Source organism: Lolium rigidum, chromosome 2, assembly GCF_022539505.1.
Source record: "Lolium rigidum isolate FL_2022 chromosome 2, APGP_CSIRO_Lrig_0.1, whole genome shotgun sequence".
Classification (NCBI taxonomy): domain Eukaryota; kingdom Viridiplantae; phylum Streptophyta; class Magnoliopsida; order Poales; family Poaceae; genus Lolium; species Lolium rigidum.
The window spans coordinates 57,838,331-57,852,131 of NC_061509.1; the positions used below are offsets into that span (position 1 = coordinate 57,838,331).

At 42.9% G+C, this 13,801-nt stretch overlaps 2 protein-coding genes across 2 annotated transcripts; one reads left to right on the plus strand and one right to left on the minus strand.

Moving 5' to 3' along the window:
- The first annotated feature begins 2,845 nt into the window (after positions 1 to 2,845).
- LOC124691792 (glycosyltransferase BC10-like) lies at positions 2,846 to 8,614 on the plus strand. The gene is made up of 10 exons (XM_047225063.1): positions 2,846 to 3,352; positions 3,464 to 3,562; positions 5,255 to 5,355; positions 5,438 to 5,509; positions 5,859 to 5,949; positions 6,997 to 7,077; positions 7,583 to 7,639; positions 7,724 to 7,846; positions 7,942 to 7,980; positions 8,255 to 8,614. The coding sequence occupies exons 1-10, from the start codon at positions 2,969 to 2,971 to the stop codon at positions 8,381 to 8,383; spliced, it is 1,176 nt and encodes a 391-aa protein (XP_047081019.1). The 5' UTR covers positions 2,846 to 2,968; the 3' UTR covers positions 8,384 to 8,614.
- Positions 8,615 to 9,261: 647 nt separating this feature from the next.
- LOC124686533 (putative clathrin assembly protein At5g57200) lies at positions 9,262 to 12,493 on the minus strand. The gene is made up of 15 exons (XM_047220466.1): positions 12,410 to 12,493; positions 12,221 to 12,290; positions 12,031 to 12,128; positions 11,771 to 11,909; positions 11,568 to 11,695; positions 11,381 to 11,473; positions 11,245 to 11,295; positions 11,084 to 11,149; positions 10,926 to 10,991; positions 10,767 to 10,847; positions 10,565 to 10,636; positions 10,305 to 10,472; positions 10,138 to 10,219; positions 9,814 to 9,932; positions 9,262 to 9,696 (listed from the first exon to the last, which is right to left on the minus strand). The coding sequence occupies exons 1-15, from the start codon at positions 12,488 to 12,490 to the stop codon at positions 9,262 to 9,264; spliced, it is 1,749 nt and encodes a 582-aa protein (XP_047076422.1). The 5' UTR covers positions 12,491 to 12,493.
- Positions 12,494 to 13,801: the final 1,308 nt, after the last annotated feature.

The window sequence follows — 13,801 nt, forward strand, 5'->3', positions numbered from 1 at the left end:
TTTGGAGAAGACAACATTCGGGCTGCTACGTGAATCCTCGGAGGACAAGGCATCATCCCCTTCTCATCATCATCAACCGCTACATCACCAATACCATTCACCTCCAACCATAGTTGTAATCTTGATTGCTATTGTGGATTTGTGTTCGAATTCATTCCATTCCTTTCACCCCTCCATAAGATTATGATGATGTTCTTGATTGCTTCCATGTGTGAGTAGATCTTTTAGTTCTTGGGGAGATGGAGAAACCCTAACATAAATATGAGATAAATCTAAGATGATTTATGGTTGTAAGTATTAATGTGTGTTAGTGCTCTCTGTTGATATTATGTTTTGTGCATAATGTAATATTTACCTTATGGTCTCGAGAGGGAACTACCTTATGAAGTGTACTAAAGTGAACGGCGAGATGTGACATTACCGTATCGGTACTTTAACACATGGATGAGGGGATAAAGAGGGACTCACTAAGATCATATTGATAACCACGGGGTAAAACCCTTAATAGAAATAGTCAATATGTGGCTTGAAGAAGACTAGCTGATGTGGTTATTTTAGAGATGCGATGACCAATCGTTTTCTGGGCGCATCTTATTATGGAGCTCTCCCACACACGATATGATTAAAAGTATACTTTATCTTGATGAACATGAATCCTAACGCTAGAGGTGTATCCAATAATGAACACTTTGTCTTATTAAGTTTAAACCCATTTCTTGTAACGCTTTTTGTTGCTTTATTTACTTTATTACAACCAATTACAACCATCCCCTTAAAACATTTCGAGATCAGAAACAACTTTTACGTAATCTTTTATAGGTAGTAGCAAGTGACATTAAGATCCTAACTAGTAGCTCCTCGTGGTTCGATCGATACGCTTATTTCGAAACTAGCTACAATTAATCTGTGTTCTTGCAGTTATCACCCTGAAAGGTGGGGCCCATGTTGGTTGGGGACGAGCCAATGGCTCCGGTGCTAGCCGGTGCCACGGTCGTGAGGGCGGCGTGGCGTTTAGCGAGCAGCGTGGGTGTCGTCTCGGCGGTGGCCTGTTCCCTGTGTTGGAGGTGGAGAGTTCATGCCGAGGGGAAACCCTCGCCCAATCCTTGTGCCGCGACGACGGCGTCCGTGGACGTCGTTCCCTTATTGAAGGTGTCGATGTGGTTCTCTTGGTCCTCCTTCATGCTCCAGGTGAAAACCTAAGATCCTCGTATCGGGCGGTGGCAGCATCCTGCGTCGTGCTTTTATTAAAGACATCGTCTTTGGAGCTCACACCGTGGGGCTCTCCTATTGTTGTGTGGTGGAGGTGTGGTGCTTCTTTGGATGGCATTGTCCCTTCATTTGGCAATCTTTGACAAAGTTTGCTTCGTGCTATGCTCCTTCGTTGAGCTATCTTGGTGCTGCTTGCTGGTTTATGGTCAGTGTTGGTCGGTTCCTAGTGGTGTTCGGTCTTTGGTGGCGTTGCCTGCGACGGGGGAGGTATGTCGATGGTGTACGTGTTCGTTGGGTGAGCTCCGGCCTGACATTGTTGGTGCCTAGTTTCTGATTTGATTATGCGGAAGTCTTCGTAATAGTGGTGTCTACTGTTAGCGCTTACGATTGTAGCTTCTTAATAGTTTGCGCTCTCGATTGTAGCTTCTTTAGTAGTTCGCAGTCTCGATTGTAGTTTCTTTAATAGTTTGCGTGGGTGTGTTGTTCGATTTAGTAAGATAGATTTTTTAGGGAGATCTAGTAAGATAGGTTAGCACCTTATATCTTTTCAATGTTGAAAGCGTTATTAATTTAACATTGAAGCCTTTGGCCTTTTATTTCCCGAGTCTGCAGGCGGAACACAAGAAGCAATAAAAACCGGGCGGGTCTTAACAAATGATTAACGCCACTTGGCCATTAATGAATCCCCCATTTTGTTTCACACAAGTCCCCTCGTCCCCTTCCTCCCCACTTCCACCACCTCGTCGCCCACCACCACCTCCGCCACCGCGCCGCGCGAGCCCTAGCTCCGATTTCGCCGGAGCCAGGGCCCAGATCCCGCCCCGCCCGCCCCGCGAAGAGACGCGCCTCTGTTTCCTGGGCACGGCGCTGCCCTCCTCGCGCTCCGCCTCGTGGGTGAGGTTCTCCTCCCGCCGTTTCGAGCTCGGTCCCGCGCTCCTGCTCTGCTCGGTTCCCTAGCATTTCGGCGGGTTGGCCCGGGAATGAGCACGGCCTGCCGCGCGCGTTCCGACGCTTTCCCGTGCTGTTTCGGGTTGCGGAGTCCCTGTTTCCGCGTGGGTTTTGTCAGGTGATTTGGGTTGGGCGTTCGTGGTGCGCGTGATTTGGCGCGGGATACTGCGTTTTTTTTTCAGATGACGATCGGGTTTAGATTGGTAATATGCTGTAGATTTAAGATGGGATCATGGGATTTGGGTATTTGGCTACGAGTTGACTTTAGGGAGCAACCATTTTTGACTATTCCACATGTTCCGTTTTGAACAGGGGGATCGCCATCTCACGCTGTTGTTGTTGTTTCAATCGTTTAGACAATGTCACTGATTTGAAACGTTTGTTTGAAACCTCGAACTACTCGCCAAACTGCATTACTAGTAACAAGCAAAGCAAGTGTTCCTCAAAAAAGAAAAAACCGAAGCTATTAGGGAAAATTTTGTAGCAGATGTTTCGTCAAAAAATATAAGTAGCAGATCTCATAGAATAGCCTTTAAAAAGTTCAGGACGATTCCGTTGTTGCGTGCGTCTTGCTGAATTCCCTCCGTACATGACATATGGCGTCATAGTCGTTGCTGCTTTGTTTCTGGTATAGGAATGTAGTCCATGGATTAATCCTGTGGAATCTTGTGCTATTGCAGAAAGGTGGCGGCATCGGGGACATAGTGCTATTCACTCTTTCTGATAACGTGGCATGCAGTTTTGGCATTCTGAAGTGTACGCAGAGGGTATGCTACGAATGTTCTGCTCTTGATTTAGCAATGCCAAGGAGATGAAAGTATCGCGAGTGTGGCGGCGGGGCAGCAAGGACATGACAGCCATGCCACCTCCACGCCACCGAGGCGCTGCCAAGAAGCCCATGTGGATAATTGTGCTACTGTCAATTGTTATTGTTTCCTTGATTGGGGCCTACGTGTATCCTCCACGGCGCTACTCCGCCTGTTACTTCTTTGCTTCAAGTGTTTGCACCCCATTTAAGGATTGGCTCCCTGCTGTGACACTGCGGGAGCCGACCGATGAAGAGATTGCTTCGGCTGTGGTTATCAGGGATCTGCTATCAATGCCTATGCCCGTGTCAAAGAATCCAAAGATCGCTTTTATGTTCTTGACACCTGATTCATTGCCCTTTGAGAGATTGTGGGAGAAGTTCTTACAGGTTCACTCATCATCTGTCTTTTTAAACGACTATAGAGTTTTTATTATATCTGCATGTAGCGACATCTTAATGTAGAATGAGAAATGATTTTTCTTGAACTTGTGTACACAGGACCAGGAGGGACGATATTCGATTTATATCCATGCATCGCGTGAAAAACCTGTGCATAATAGCTCTCTGTTTTTGAACCGTGAAATTCGTAGTGAAAAGGTACTAACTCCCACTCCTGCTTTGTATGCTTCTTTTCTTCGTTTATCTTAACCTCATCATTTAATCAGGCGACTGAATCCAAATAAGGAAGAATAGATGATCAAACTTTAAGAGATTATGGGGTTGTTGGGCAAGAAGAAAATCATGTGTTGCTTGTGTTTTCACTGCATTCTTCATTGCATATGCAAAACTGCCAAAACAGTAATAAATATAGATCACAGTGTGGTCAGAAATATGCACAAGCGCCTTAGGGTGCCATTGGATTGAGCGTGGATACGGTGACAAAGGCACACTGATGAAAATCTCTAGATTAGATTGTACGAGATGTTAATAAATTGTCTATTTAAAAATGGCGAATGATCATGTAAACCTAAACCACACCAATGGAAGATAACCAGAAGAAGTGAGCCTATCTCACTTGGTTAGGGGAGTGGTTGTACGACCCAGCCACCAAGGTCAAGTCCTCACGATGACACGAACATGAATCTGGGTTCTTATCATTTCAAAACAAAACTGATGTAGGGGCCTCACCTGCTGCATTTCCTTTCAAAGAGATGAAGGATAACCGGATTGCTCATTCAAATATTTGAGCGGAGATAACTATATGTTGTTCATCTTACGAGATACACAGGCCTCATAATCTGACCACAAACCATGATATGGCTCTATATAATAAAATATTTATGATGTTTCTACTGCTGAGAGTTTGTCACCTTGGCAAAAAATCTCTAACCAAAAAGAACTAACTCACCAAAATATTGCTAAGCTCCCTCTAACAAATGAATTTAACACTTCCTAAAACCTCCAACAAACGACTAGGCATGGCTGTGTAGGTGTGAGGCTGTAGGTCGAGCTATGATGCCTATTTTGGCTAAACTCGAATGAGCACGACAACACAACTGAGGTGTAAGGCAGGCTGACTCATTGACAGTGGTTTAACATTATCAGTTATGTAGATATTTTTCGTACATGAGTATTTAGCTAGTGTATCAAAATATAACATATGGTATTGTACTATCATGAAGATTGGATGTTAGAATGCACTGAGATAGAAAATATTAATGTCCAGAGGTAAACTGAGTAAATGGGCTATTTTTAGAATTTATTAGTTATTACAGTTGACATAGGGAGATCTGGAAGCAACTGGATCAGTCATGCATGTGACATGAGCTTTTTGTCTGGCTGTAACGTGCTTTCTTTTGTAGTCATGCATCTGAAACATTTTTTTGTCTGGGGTAACTTGCTGTGTTTTATATGGGAGAAGACCATAGTACTACTTTTCAGCAAAGAACTATGTCCTGCCTTCTAGAATTTCACAGCAATGAGTGTTTCCTGTCATTTTTGTGGAGCAACATGTCGCATTAGTCTCTCCATTCCGAGATATAAGCCGTATATTTTTTTGTGGAAAATTCCATAATATAGAGTGTATTGCAGTTTACCCACTTCCCTGGACAATTTTTTTAGGGATTAGTTTCCGTTTCCGTTTCCGTTTCTTATGCAAAGTCCTCTATTTTCGCACGTCAATTGTCCACGGATAATCCCGCCCAAACCTGTGTAATTTCCCCTCCATGTTTGTTCTTTAATTTTTGTGCCAAAAACCATATGGCTTATGTCAAGGAACGGAGGGAGTATTAGTTTAATCTAGATGTTTGTCGTTACAAAACTAAACATTGTTATATCCTTGGAATGCAGGTAGTATGGGGGAGGGTTTCAATGGTTGATGCAGAGAAGAGGCTGTTGGCAAATGCATTGCAAGATATTGATAATCAGTTCTTTGTCTTGCTTTCTGACAGGTTTTGAATGATTCTTCTTGCAAAAGTTTTCCTTTGACAATTTTCTTTCAGTACGTTAATATCCCTTTTCTTTGTATGACAGCTGCATTCCACTACATACATTTGATCACATCTACAATTATCTGATGAGAGCAAATGTTAGCTTCGTTGATAGGTCAGACCGTAAGAGCTCTGTGTTGATGATAATACCTATATACTTCTACAGTTTAATTTTGCTTCTTATTCTCTAGGTAGAAACAGTTGGAGATATGGAAATTGGGAATAACTCCAGCGTGTACATTTTATCTCACCATCAGTTTCCACTTGTATTTCTTATATCAAAGGAGCACAAAACACACATGACATAAAAAAGACAGTCTACAATACAAGCTATGACTTCCTATTTAAAAGAATTTAGCATGGGGATATGTTCGCTGCCCATTTAATTTGACAGAGTAAAACCTGTCCTAGTTTTCAGCTCTTTAGCGTTGTGTTGATTGTTTATCCATACTCCATGTTGTCAGCTACCTGGATCCTGGTGTACATGGAACTGGAAGGTATTTTATAGAAATGTTCCCTGAAATAGAACGAAGGGACTTCAGGAAGGGTCACCAGGTACATGTTTCGTTGTACTACTAATCGACTACCTTACTTTAGAATATTTACTGTTCGAAAGTACATTCTTTCTTTTCCTTTTGGTGAAATGAAGTTCATTGATTTATGCGCACTCGTATACTCATAATGTGTTTCATCTAAATAATTACCTGGTATCATAAATGAGCAATTCCGTATCACACCCTCAACTCTTCACTCTCCAACTACTGAAACTGTCCAACTTTGAGTCTTTCCCCTAGGCTGGCTCTTCATGAGTGGACTTTGCCATGTTATCAACTGCATCAGGCTTATCTTGTATCCCAGCAGGCAACTCTATATTGAGTAGAATCCTAAGGAGAAGAATGATAATGTGGATGTTTGTATCGATCTTGACGTCACCACCATATCATAGGAACATGTAAACAGATGTCACATCAACCAAAACTATGGTGTTTAGTGAGAGGAGGATGTTTTGAGTTTTCACCACTCGAGTGTTTAGGTTGTGAACTTTATGGCTTTGTAGTTGAGGGTGTTTTTTGGAATTTAGGAGAAGCTAGTCCAATCTAGTGGGTTTCTAGTCGAGGGAGTAAGGTTGTACAATCTTTGCCTTCTCCAATTAGTTTTACCTATAACTTGATCAAGATTACATAGCTCCTGAAAACATGCATCAAATTTTGTATGTAAGTGGAAACATGATCAATCGATCGACCGTGGATCAAAATCTACCCTTATTCCACTGGTGGGCGGTGACCATACTCATGCGTACGTGACGAGATTATTGCTCAACTTTCTATTTGCCTCCTCCAGCTTCTCTTCATATAAAAGGATTGAGAAAGAAAAGCTTAAGCCAAATCTGCAGAGCATGGCAAGCTCTAGCTAACCTTTTAAAATAAACCAAATGCATTTACTATCCTAACTTTAGTTTCAAGGTGACTTGGAGATCGAGGCACCGGCTGTCCTTATCCTTCCTCTGATGGGTATATGGTGGCCCCACATGACTGTTGGTAGTAGGAATCAACTGCTTGCATTTCTTCATGCTTTGCTGAGTAACTTTTGTGCTTCATGTAGTGGTTTGCTGTAACAAGAAGGCATGCTATACTGATTATGGCAGACACTCTTTACTACAGAAAGTTCAAGCTATATTGCAAGGTATCTTTCCCTCCTTTGGTAGTTCTTCTTTGAAAGAAACTAGATGCCAGTTATGCAATTGCTTGTTACATGCATATAGTGATAACTGATAGCTCTTTTTCTATGAGAACATATGTAGGTTTCGTAAAGTACAGTTGGTAACAATGCTATGAGTCTAGTTTACGTTAAAACCTCAAGGTGGATAAATGGAATGACCTGAAACTGGGAGAAGACTTGTGCCACAGTGCCACTTAGTTTCGACTGGTTCGGCTAAAAAACCACAGGAAATCATGGGGTTACTGGTTAAAACGAATGCTCACAAACCTTCAGAGAAGTGCCTTCTGTTCCATGTTTTGTGAACTGTATAAAATCAGGCACAGATGATCACATGCACTGCCTTTTTTTTTCCATGCTATATATTAGCTTTTTCTAGAACAAGTGCTCTTGTATTTCACCTTGTTAGAATGCCTTTCTTTAGAAGTTGATTCTAGATAAGCCATGTTTTTTTTGCTTTTGTATTTTGCAGCCAGCAGTGGGACGGAACTGTATTGCTGATGAGCATTACTTGCCAACCTTGTTCAATGTCAGTAACAAATCATTTTAACCGATACCTTGCTTTCTTTTTGTGCTGGTCGTTTTTTTTTTTTACTTCCACATTATTGTTCAGATAGTAGATCCTGGTGGAATCTCTAATTGGTCAGTGACACATGTTGACTGGTCTGAGGGTAAATGGCATCCTAGGTCCTATAGAGCGGCGGATATTACCTATGCACTCCTAAAGAACTTAACGGTATGCTTTTATCTTGGAAAATGAGAATAAATTGTTGCCAGTTAACATGTCCTCTATATGTTGTACACTGACTCGTTTACTTCATTGTTCTGCAGTCTTTCAATGAGAATGTGCACATTGCAAGCGATGATGCTGTAAGTATAAGATATGATGTTTCTATTAGTAGGAATTGGTGTTGAACAACTGAAGATATTTTTTTGTTTTGAATGTTTGCATTTATGTGTTTGGGAACATATCTTGCATGTGATCACTATTAATGGATGGAATGTTTAGATATTGAGACCATGTCGTCAGATGGCATTCAGAAGATTTTTCATTTCAGTAGTTCAGCATAATTTCAAGTTGCATATAGCTGTGGTGTAGCATTGATGTGAAAGGATCTGACATGTTTCTGTGTCTCTATTGCAGAAAACTGTGACATCGACCCCATGTATATTGGACGGAACAAAGAGACCGTGCTTCCTTTTTGCAAGAAAATTTTACCCAGATACTCTCAACAATCTACTGGAGCTATTTTCCAGTGACACATCTGCTTGAATTATACACAATTCTTTGCCATTGGCCTAGGATTTCCCTAGGATTTTTTTTTGTATGTAAATTGTGAAATTGATACTTAGCTTCTTAACACAGATACAGGGCCAGAGACATGTCGTTGCTGCAATAATAGCGACGCCCTGTCATTCTGGGACCCTAGGTAGGGCTGAGGTGATAGTGCCCACATTGTAATCCACTGTGCAATTTATATGCTTCTATTAGCTATCCGTTTCACCTTTTCTCTCATTCTTGTGTCTCTTCCTTTTCCCTTTTTAGTTTCCTAGCTCCCATCTCTTGAGGAACAGGGGTTTTGTCAAGTTGAGCAGTTATTATACCCACTCTTTTTTGTATAAAGATTATGAAATGAGAACCACCTTATAGTTTATCTTGCTTAGTTTTGCCGACATGTTTACATTTCTGATCCGCACGTTTCTTTGTACTCTATCGCAGAAGTGTTGATCCTTAAATAACGTATGCAGTAATTTAGGCTTATGGTGAGTTAATGTGACATTTGTGCAATTCCTTACCTGTATGATAGCAATGTTTCATTATTCACCAAACTATTTGTTCCTGCATAAAATATATCTAGAGTACTTAGTACTCCTTCCGTCCACAAATAAGTGACTCACATTTGCGTGTTTTAGTATGTTGATACAGGCGAATCTAAACAAATCTGAGTCACTAGGGAATATAACACTAGGGAATATAACAAAATGATGTGTTAGTAGTCATGTTAGCTCCGAATGTGGATATTGCAAAGGTCACCGGTGTATGTACATCAATCTTAATTCCACGGAATTAATGTTGTACAGGTTGCTCTACTCGAGTGAGAAGGGGAGTACCCATCTATATTGACTGACATCAGAAACAGACCAGGAAATTCAGAGCAAACTTGAATTGCCTTGTTTTGGAGAAGCCAATGTTACAAGGTCACTGAAAGGATCACCAAAGGGATTGTAAGCTCCGGACGAGTGCGCGGAAGACATAGGCTGCTGCTGGAAATATTGGTGCTGATGCTGCTGAGCCTGGAAATACTGGTGCTGATGATGCTGAGCCTGGAAATACTGCTCCTGTAGTTGAGGCTGGTAATATTGCTGCTGATGTTGCTGAGCCTGGAAGTAGTGCTGCTGCTGAGTCACCATTGCCAGCTGGACGTTGGATGGTGGCGTGAAGCTATTGGACATGGCGAAAGGGTCATTGGTTTCGAACGGGTTGGCTTGTCCAGAGCTGCCGTGGTAGGTCATGCTGGCTATCTGCTGCCTCCTCGCCTCATCTTCGTAGAGGCTGTCGAGTAGCAACTTGTCAAAGCCCCCAGCCTGTTAATCGGATGGAAAATGTGCAAGTGATTCAGATCAGTTTTCGAACCATGGACTTACAAGTTCTGACTTTTAAGCTATCCGAAACTAGCTAACCAGTAAGGGTAATATACTGACCAATTTGGTCTCAATTGGTTGGCTGGTGAGGTTGCTCGGAGCAGTGACGAGGGCCAGCTCCCACCCAGATGTGCTGCCAGAAAACAAGTCTAGACAAGTTGGCGCGTTGTTTTGATCACCTACAAGTAACCAAAACATCTGATGACACTTCTGTCTTGGTAGAACATTTCAGAGCAACAGTGCAAAGTAAGTTCATTGGACATCTTTATCAGAAAAAAAGTTCATTGGACATTAGGTGATCAATGGTTTGGCAATCATGGCAGAATGAATTATGGTACTATTTGAGAGAGCTTGACAACAGAGGTTTACGGCTATCTTCTCTACCTGGTGCCACAATAGCAAGTGCAAGCGCATTGTGTTCTTCGAGGTCCATGACCAAGGGATTCACCTCTTCATCCAGGTTGATCTGCATAGATCATACAAGCAAGAAAGGACAGATTGAGAGGAGATGAACAGAAATGGGCCAGATAAAAGCTCATAGAGAAGACTACGAGTAAATCTCCAGTAGTTTGCAGTGGCTGCAATTGTTGTTGTTCAGGCTCAGGCTCAGGTTCCTGTTCAGGCTCTACGGGCTCTTCTTTCTGCTCTTCCACCAGCTTTTCGGGTTCCTTTGGAGCTTCTTCTTCATTGTAGGTTAGCAGCTTCCTCTCCCCACTCTCCTGCATTGTGAACAGGAATATTTACCAGCCAGAATATGGCAAAAGAACCGCTGTGGCACTAGCACTTCTCTGTAAAACAGGACTGCACTCACAATACTCTTGACTGAGGGACGTGGCGCTTCTCTGATGTACTCCTCCATTGTTGCAAGAAATGATGGGGGTGGCTGTAGAGCATTGCACGATGGAAAGCACATTAAAACACCATGATCATGAGATGCAACAGTCAGTTTGTTTACCCTTCCACCGTCGCATGATCAAGATACCAGAGGTGCAGCAGGCTATTGTGGAACAGACCTGTCTGAGGGTAGGAAACTGGAACGTCCTGGCAAGCTCAAGATCTTTGCAGAAGTCGTAAAAATCGGCAAGATTTTCTGCCTGCGGATTAAATAAGCTGCTAAGCTTGAGCTCAAAGCAGTACCAGGGTACACAAAAGGTAAAAAGATGTTGACAAACCTGCATGCCGGCTCTTTTATAGATAGCAAGAGCCTTGATAGCATCATACTTTGGCATGTCAAAGAACTGCATCAGATCAAATGGATCCAGAAATCCATGGTTAGCACTATTTACAATGTTAAGTCAAGTATTAGAATGCCATGAAAAGATCACTTTACCATATCAACAAGATTGATGATTCCATCATTGATTGCACAGTATATCTTGAAACTCTCCTTCAAAGCCTAACACACGCAAAACACCACCATAACATATATAACACCAAATAGTTCTTGGATAATGAAAACAATCGTCTGTAAAAAAAAGGTTTGCAGGTTACCAAGGCTAATGCATACTGAATAAGGTAATTTGAGCACGCTGCACCTTCAGGCTGCAATGGTGAAAATATAAATTCAGCTAGTAAATAATCCATAAAAATTATAGGATTTAAGTAGCAGAACATGGGAGTTCCAAACCTGGCAGCCCATAAGCCTGAAAAGCAGCTGCTGCAATGCAGGCAAATGCTCCATAAGATCAAGGCAAGGCAGTGTCCGGGTTCTACTATGTGCCTGCATTTGTGAGGTGGATAATATTTTAATCAGTCGGCGCAATGCAAGGAAACAAAATTAGCCATGGCATTGCCGGAAAAGACCTAATTCCCACCTTGGTAGAACACTGGGAAGATTTCGTGAGACGCTCCGTTTCGATGTCGTATTTCAGAACCCTAAAGCACTCGAGCCGTTCCTCCAGGAAAAGCGCGTAGGTGCGAACCCATGCAGAGCAATCCCAAGCTGCCAAAGATGACACAAATCTTTTTACGTGTCCTTGGAAAAACAAATTGTTGAGTAGGATGCAAGGAACCAAACCCAATGGGCTCGAGTCATCCTTGAAGTTCGCCATGTGCAAGATGTTTCCTCTGTATGAGTAGGCCATGAACTCCTCTTTGAACGTAGGATCGCCTTCTCGCAGAAGCCTGTGTATCACTATCAATGTCTTCAAAGCGACCTAACATGAGATGCCATGAACCGATGCAGTTACTGAAAAGAAGGCTGGAAAATGGCATTCTTCTAGACATGAGAATGGGAGACAAAGGAATCGACAGGAGGCCAAGAGGAAGAGCACCCACTGTCCAATTCTTTGTCTTAGACAACCTTCTCGACAAGGTGTATATGCAGTATGCGACATCGGCTCGAGGGCGGCTCACCGAGGTTGCATAGAATATTTCTGCAACGTGAGGCGAAATTACAAGATTACAGATGATGAACTGATGAGCTATTTCGTCCTTAGCTAGGCGATGGAGGAAACGGATTGCTGACTTCTGACGTGCCGTTCCTTGGGAGGGCATTCTACGTGGTTGGTCGCCTTCACAATCGCAATATCCAAATCCTGCCATTCCCAAAAGTGATCATCCGCGAGACAAATTCATCCATCCAAAATTGCGATTTGGGAGCTAATCACGCAAGAACAGGGAACCATCGCCATCTCCGGCGCATGCGTGCATTCACCTTGAAGTCGCTGTTGACCTTGGCGAGGCCGACCCTGGTGGAGTCCTTGAGGGCGCCGTAGGCCTTGCGCCACGACCCCATCAGGCTCCCCTGATCACCCCGGCCCGCGCCTCGCTGCCTCTCTCTGTGCTCAATCGCCGGACGATGGCAATGGCCACCTACCCTAGCTGGCGGGCGCTGCTCGACCCCTCGCGCTAATTTTAGCAAGCTAGCTCCATCGGTGGCGGTGCGGGAGCTAGCCCGCTGGCGTCCGTTCGTCCATACGGCCACGTGGTTGCGAACTTGAGCACCATGGCAGGGAAGGAGAGGGGGAATTGTGGGTGGTGTTCGCAATTTCGCATGTGCACAGTTACCGCCAAGCTCTGCCCAGGGAGGACGACAAGGATGAATGAAGAAGCGCGCTCTCTTTGAACTTTTTTTTTTTTTGGAAAAGTTCCACTGATATAGATAATTATTTATAAATGGTTATAAAAATTAAAAATAAATCCGTAGACCCCCTAGCACGACTGTTGATACTGGCGCGAGCAGAAAGCGCGCCGCCGTCTTCATCCCTCCATCACTGAAACCGAACAAAACTTGTCGTATAGTAGATTAAAAAAAAAGCCATCGTGCTTAAGATTGGAATTGGAAGAACCTGACATTAAACCTTCTTGTAATTTTTTTATTACATTTTGGATTCTTGTACCGACTAGACCACACGAGATCCGCGGGACACAACTTCACGCGCCTTCCGCAAACGCTAGACGTCTAGTGCGAGGATAGGACGAGGAGCACCTTATTCTGATTTCAAGATAGTATTTATCTTTGCCTCACCATCTCGAAGAAGACACTGAAAAACAAAGTAAACAAAGAACGAGACCCTCCCACTAGCAAGGGGCCATGGACCGTCACACCTCCAAGACTCCAAGGCCACCGGAGGCAGAACGACAGTATCACCGGCAAAGAGGACAAAACTCTAGATGAGTTTTTATGATCGCATGTCTCTCTCCTTGCCCTCTTTGACCACACCTTCTTTTTGACATTCAATACATGATATTTATAGGAACGAATAGTACGACATTCCACTCTTATGTAATTTTTACTTTGATATGTTTGTGGATCCTCAACGGCTGTGTGCATCCTGGTTATGCAGAGGCCAGGTGTAATGCTTAAATTTTTTGAGTAATAAAGCTCCCTTTATCGGAAAAGGGAGCGAATAGTACACCGTAAACATGTGGCATCTTTAGAAATTACAAAATAAAGTCCAAAAAGAGCAAATCATCAAGGCCTTTAAACTATTTCTTCTTTCATGACATAATCTTGTACTATTCCGAAGTCATCCATAGAAAAAGATATAGATACCAAACCACATACCTATAAATACCAGCGAGGATTCTCCTATAATTTTGATTT

Excerpts from the sequence above, each read along its gene's own strand:
- LOC124691792 (XM_047225063.1), top strand. The coding sequence starts at position 2,969 with ATGAAAGTATCGCGAGTGTGGCGGCGGGGCAGCAAGGACATGACAGCC. Across the intron at positions 3,563-5,254 it reads GTGAAATTCGTAGTGAAAAG|GTAGTATGGGGGAGGGTTTC; the intron begins GTACTAACTCCC and ends CTTGGAATGCAG. Across the intron at positions 7,640-7,723 it reads ACTTGCCAACCTTGTTCAAT|ATAGTAGATCCTGGTGGAAT; the intron begins GTCAGTAACAAA and ends ATTATTGTTCAG.
- LOC124686533 (XM_047220466.1), bottom strand. The coding sequence starts at position 12,490 with ATGGGGTCGTGGCGCAAGGCCTACGGCGCCCTCAAGGACTCCACCAGG. Across the intron at positions 11,474-11,567 it reads CTTCCCAGTGTTCTACCAAG|GCACATAGTAGAACCCGGAC; the intron begins GTGGGAATTAGG and ends TCACAAATGCAG. Across the intron at positions 9,933-10,137 it reads ACTTGCTATTGTGGCACCAG|GTGATCAAAACAACGCGCCA; the intron begins GTAGAGAAGATA and ends GGTTACTTGTAG.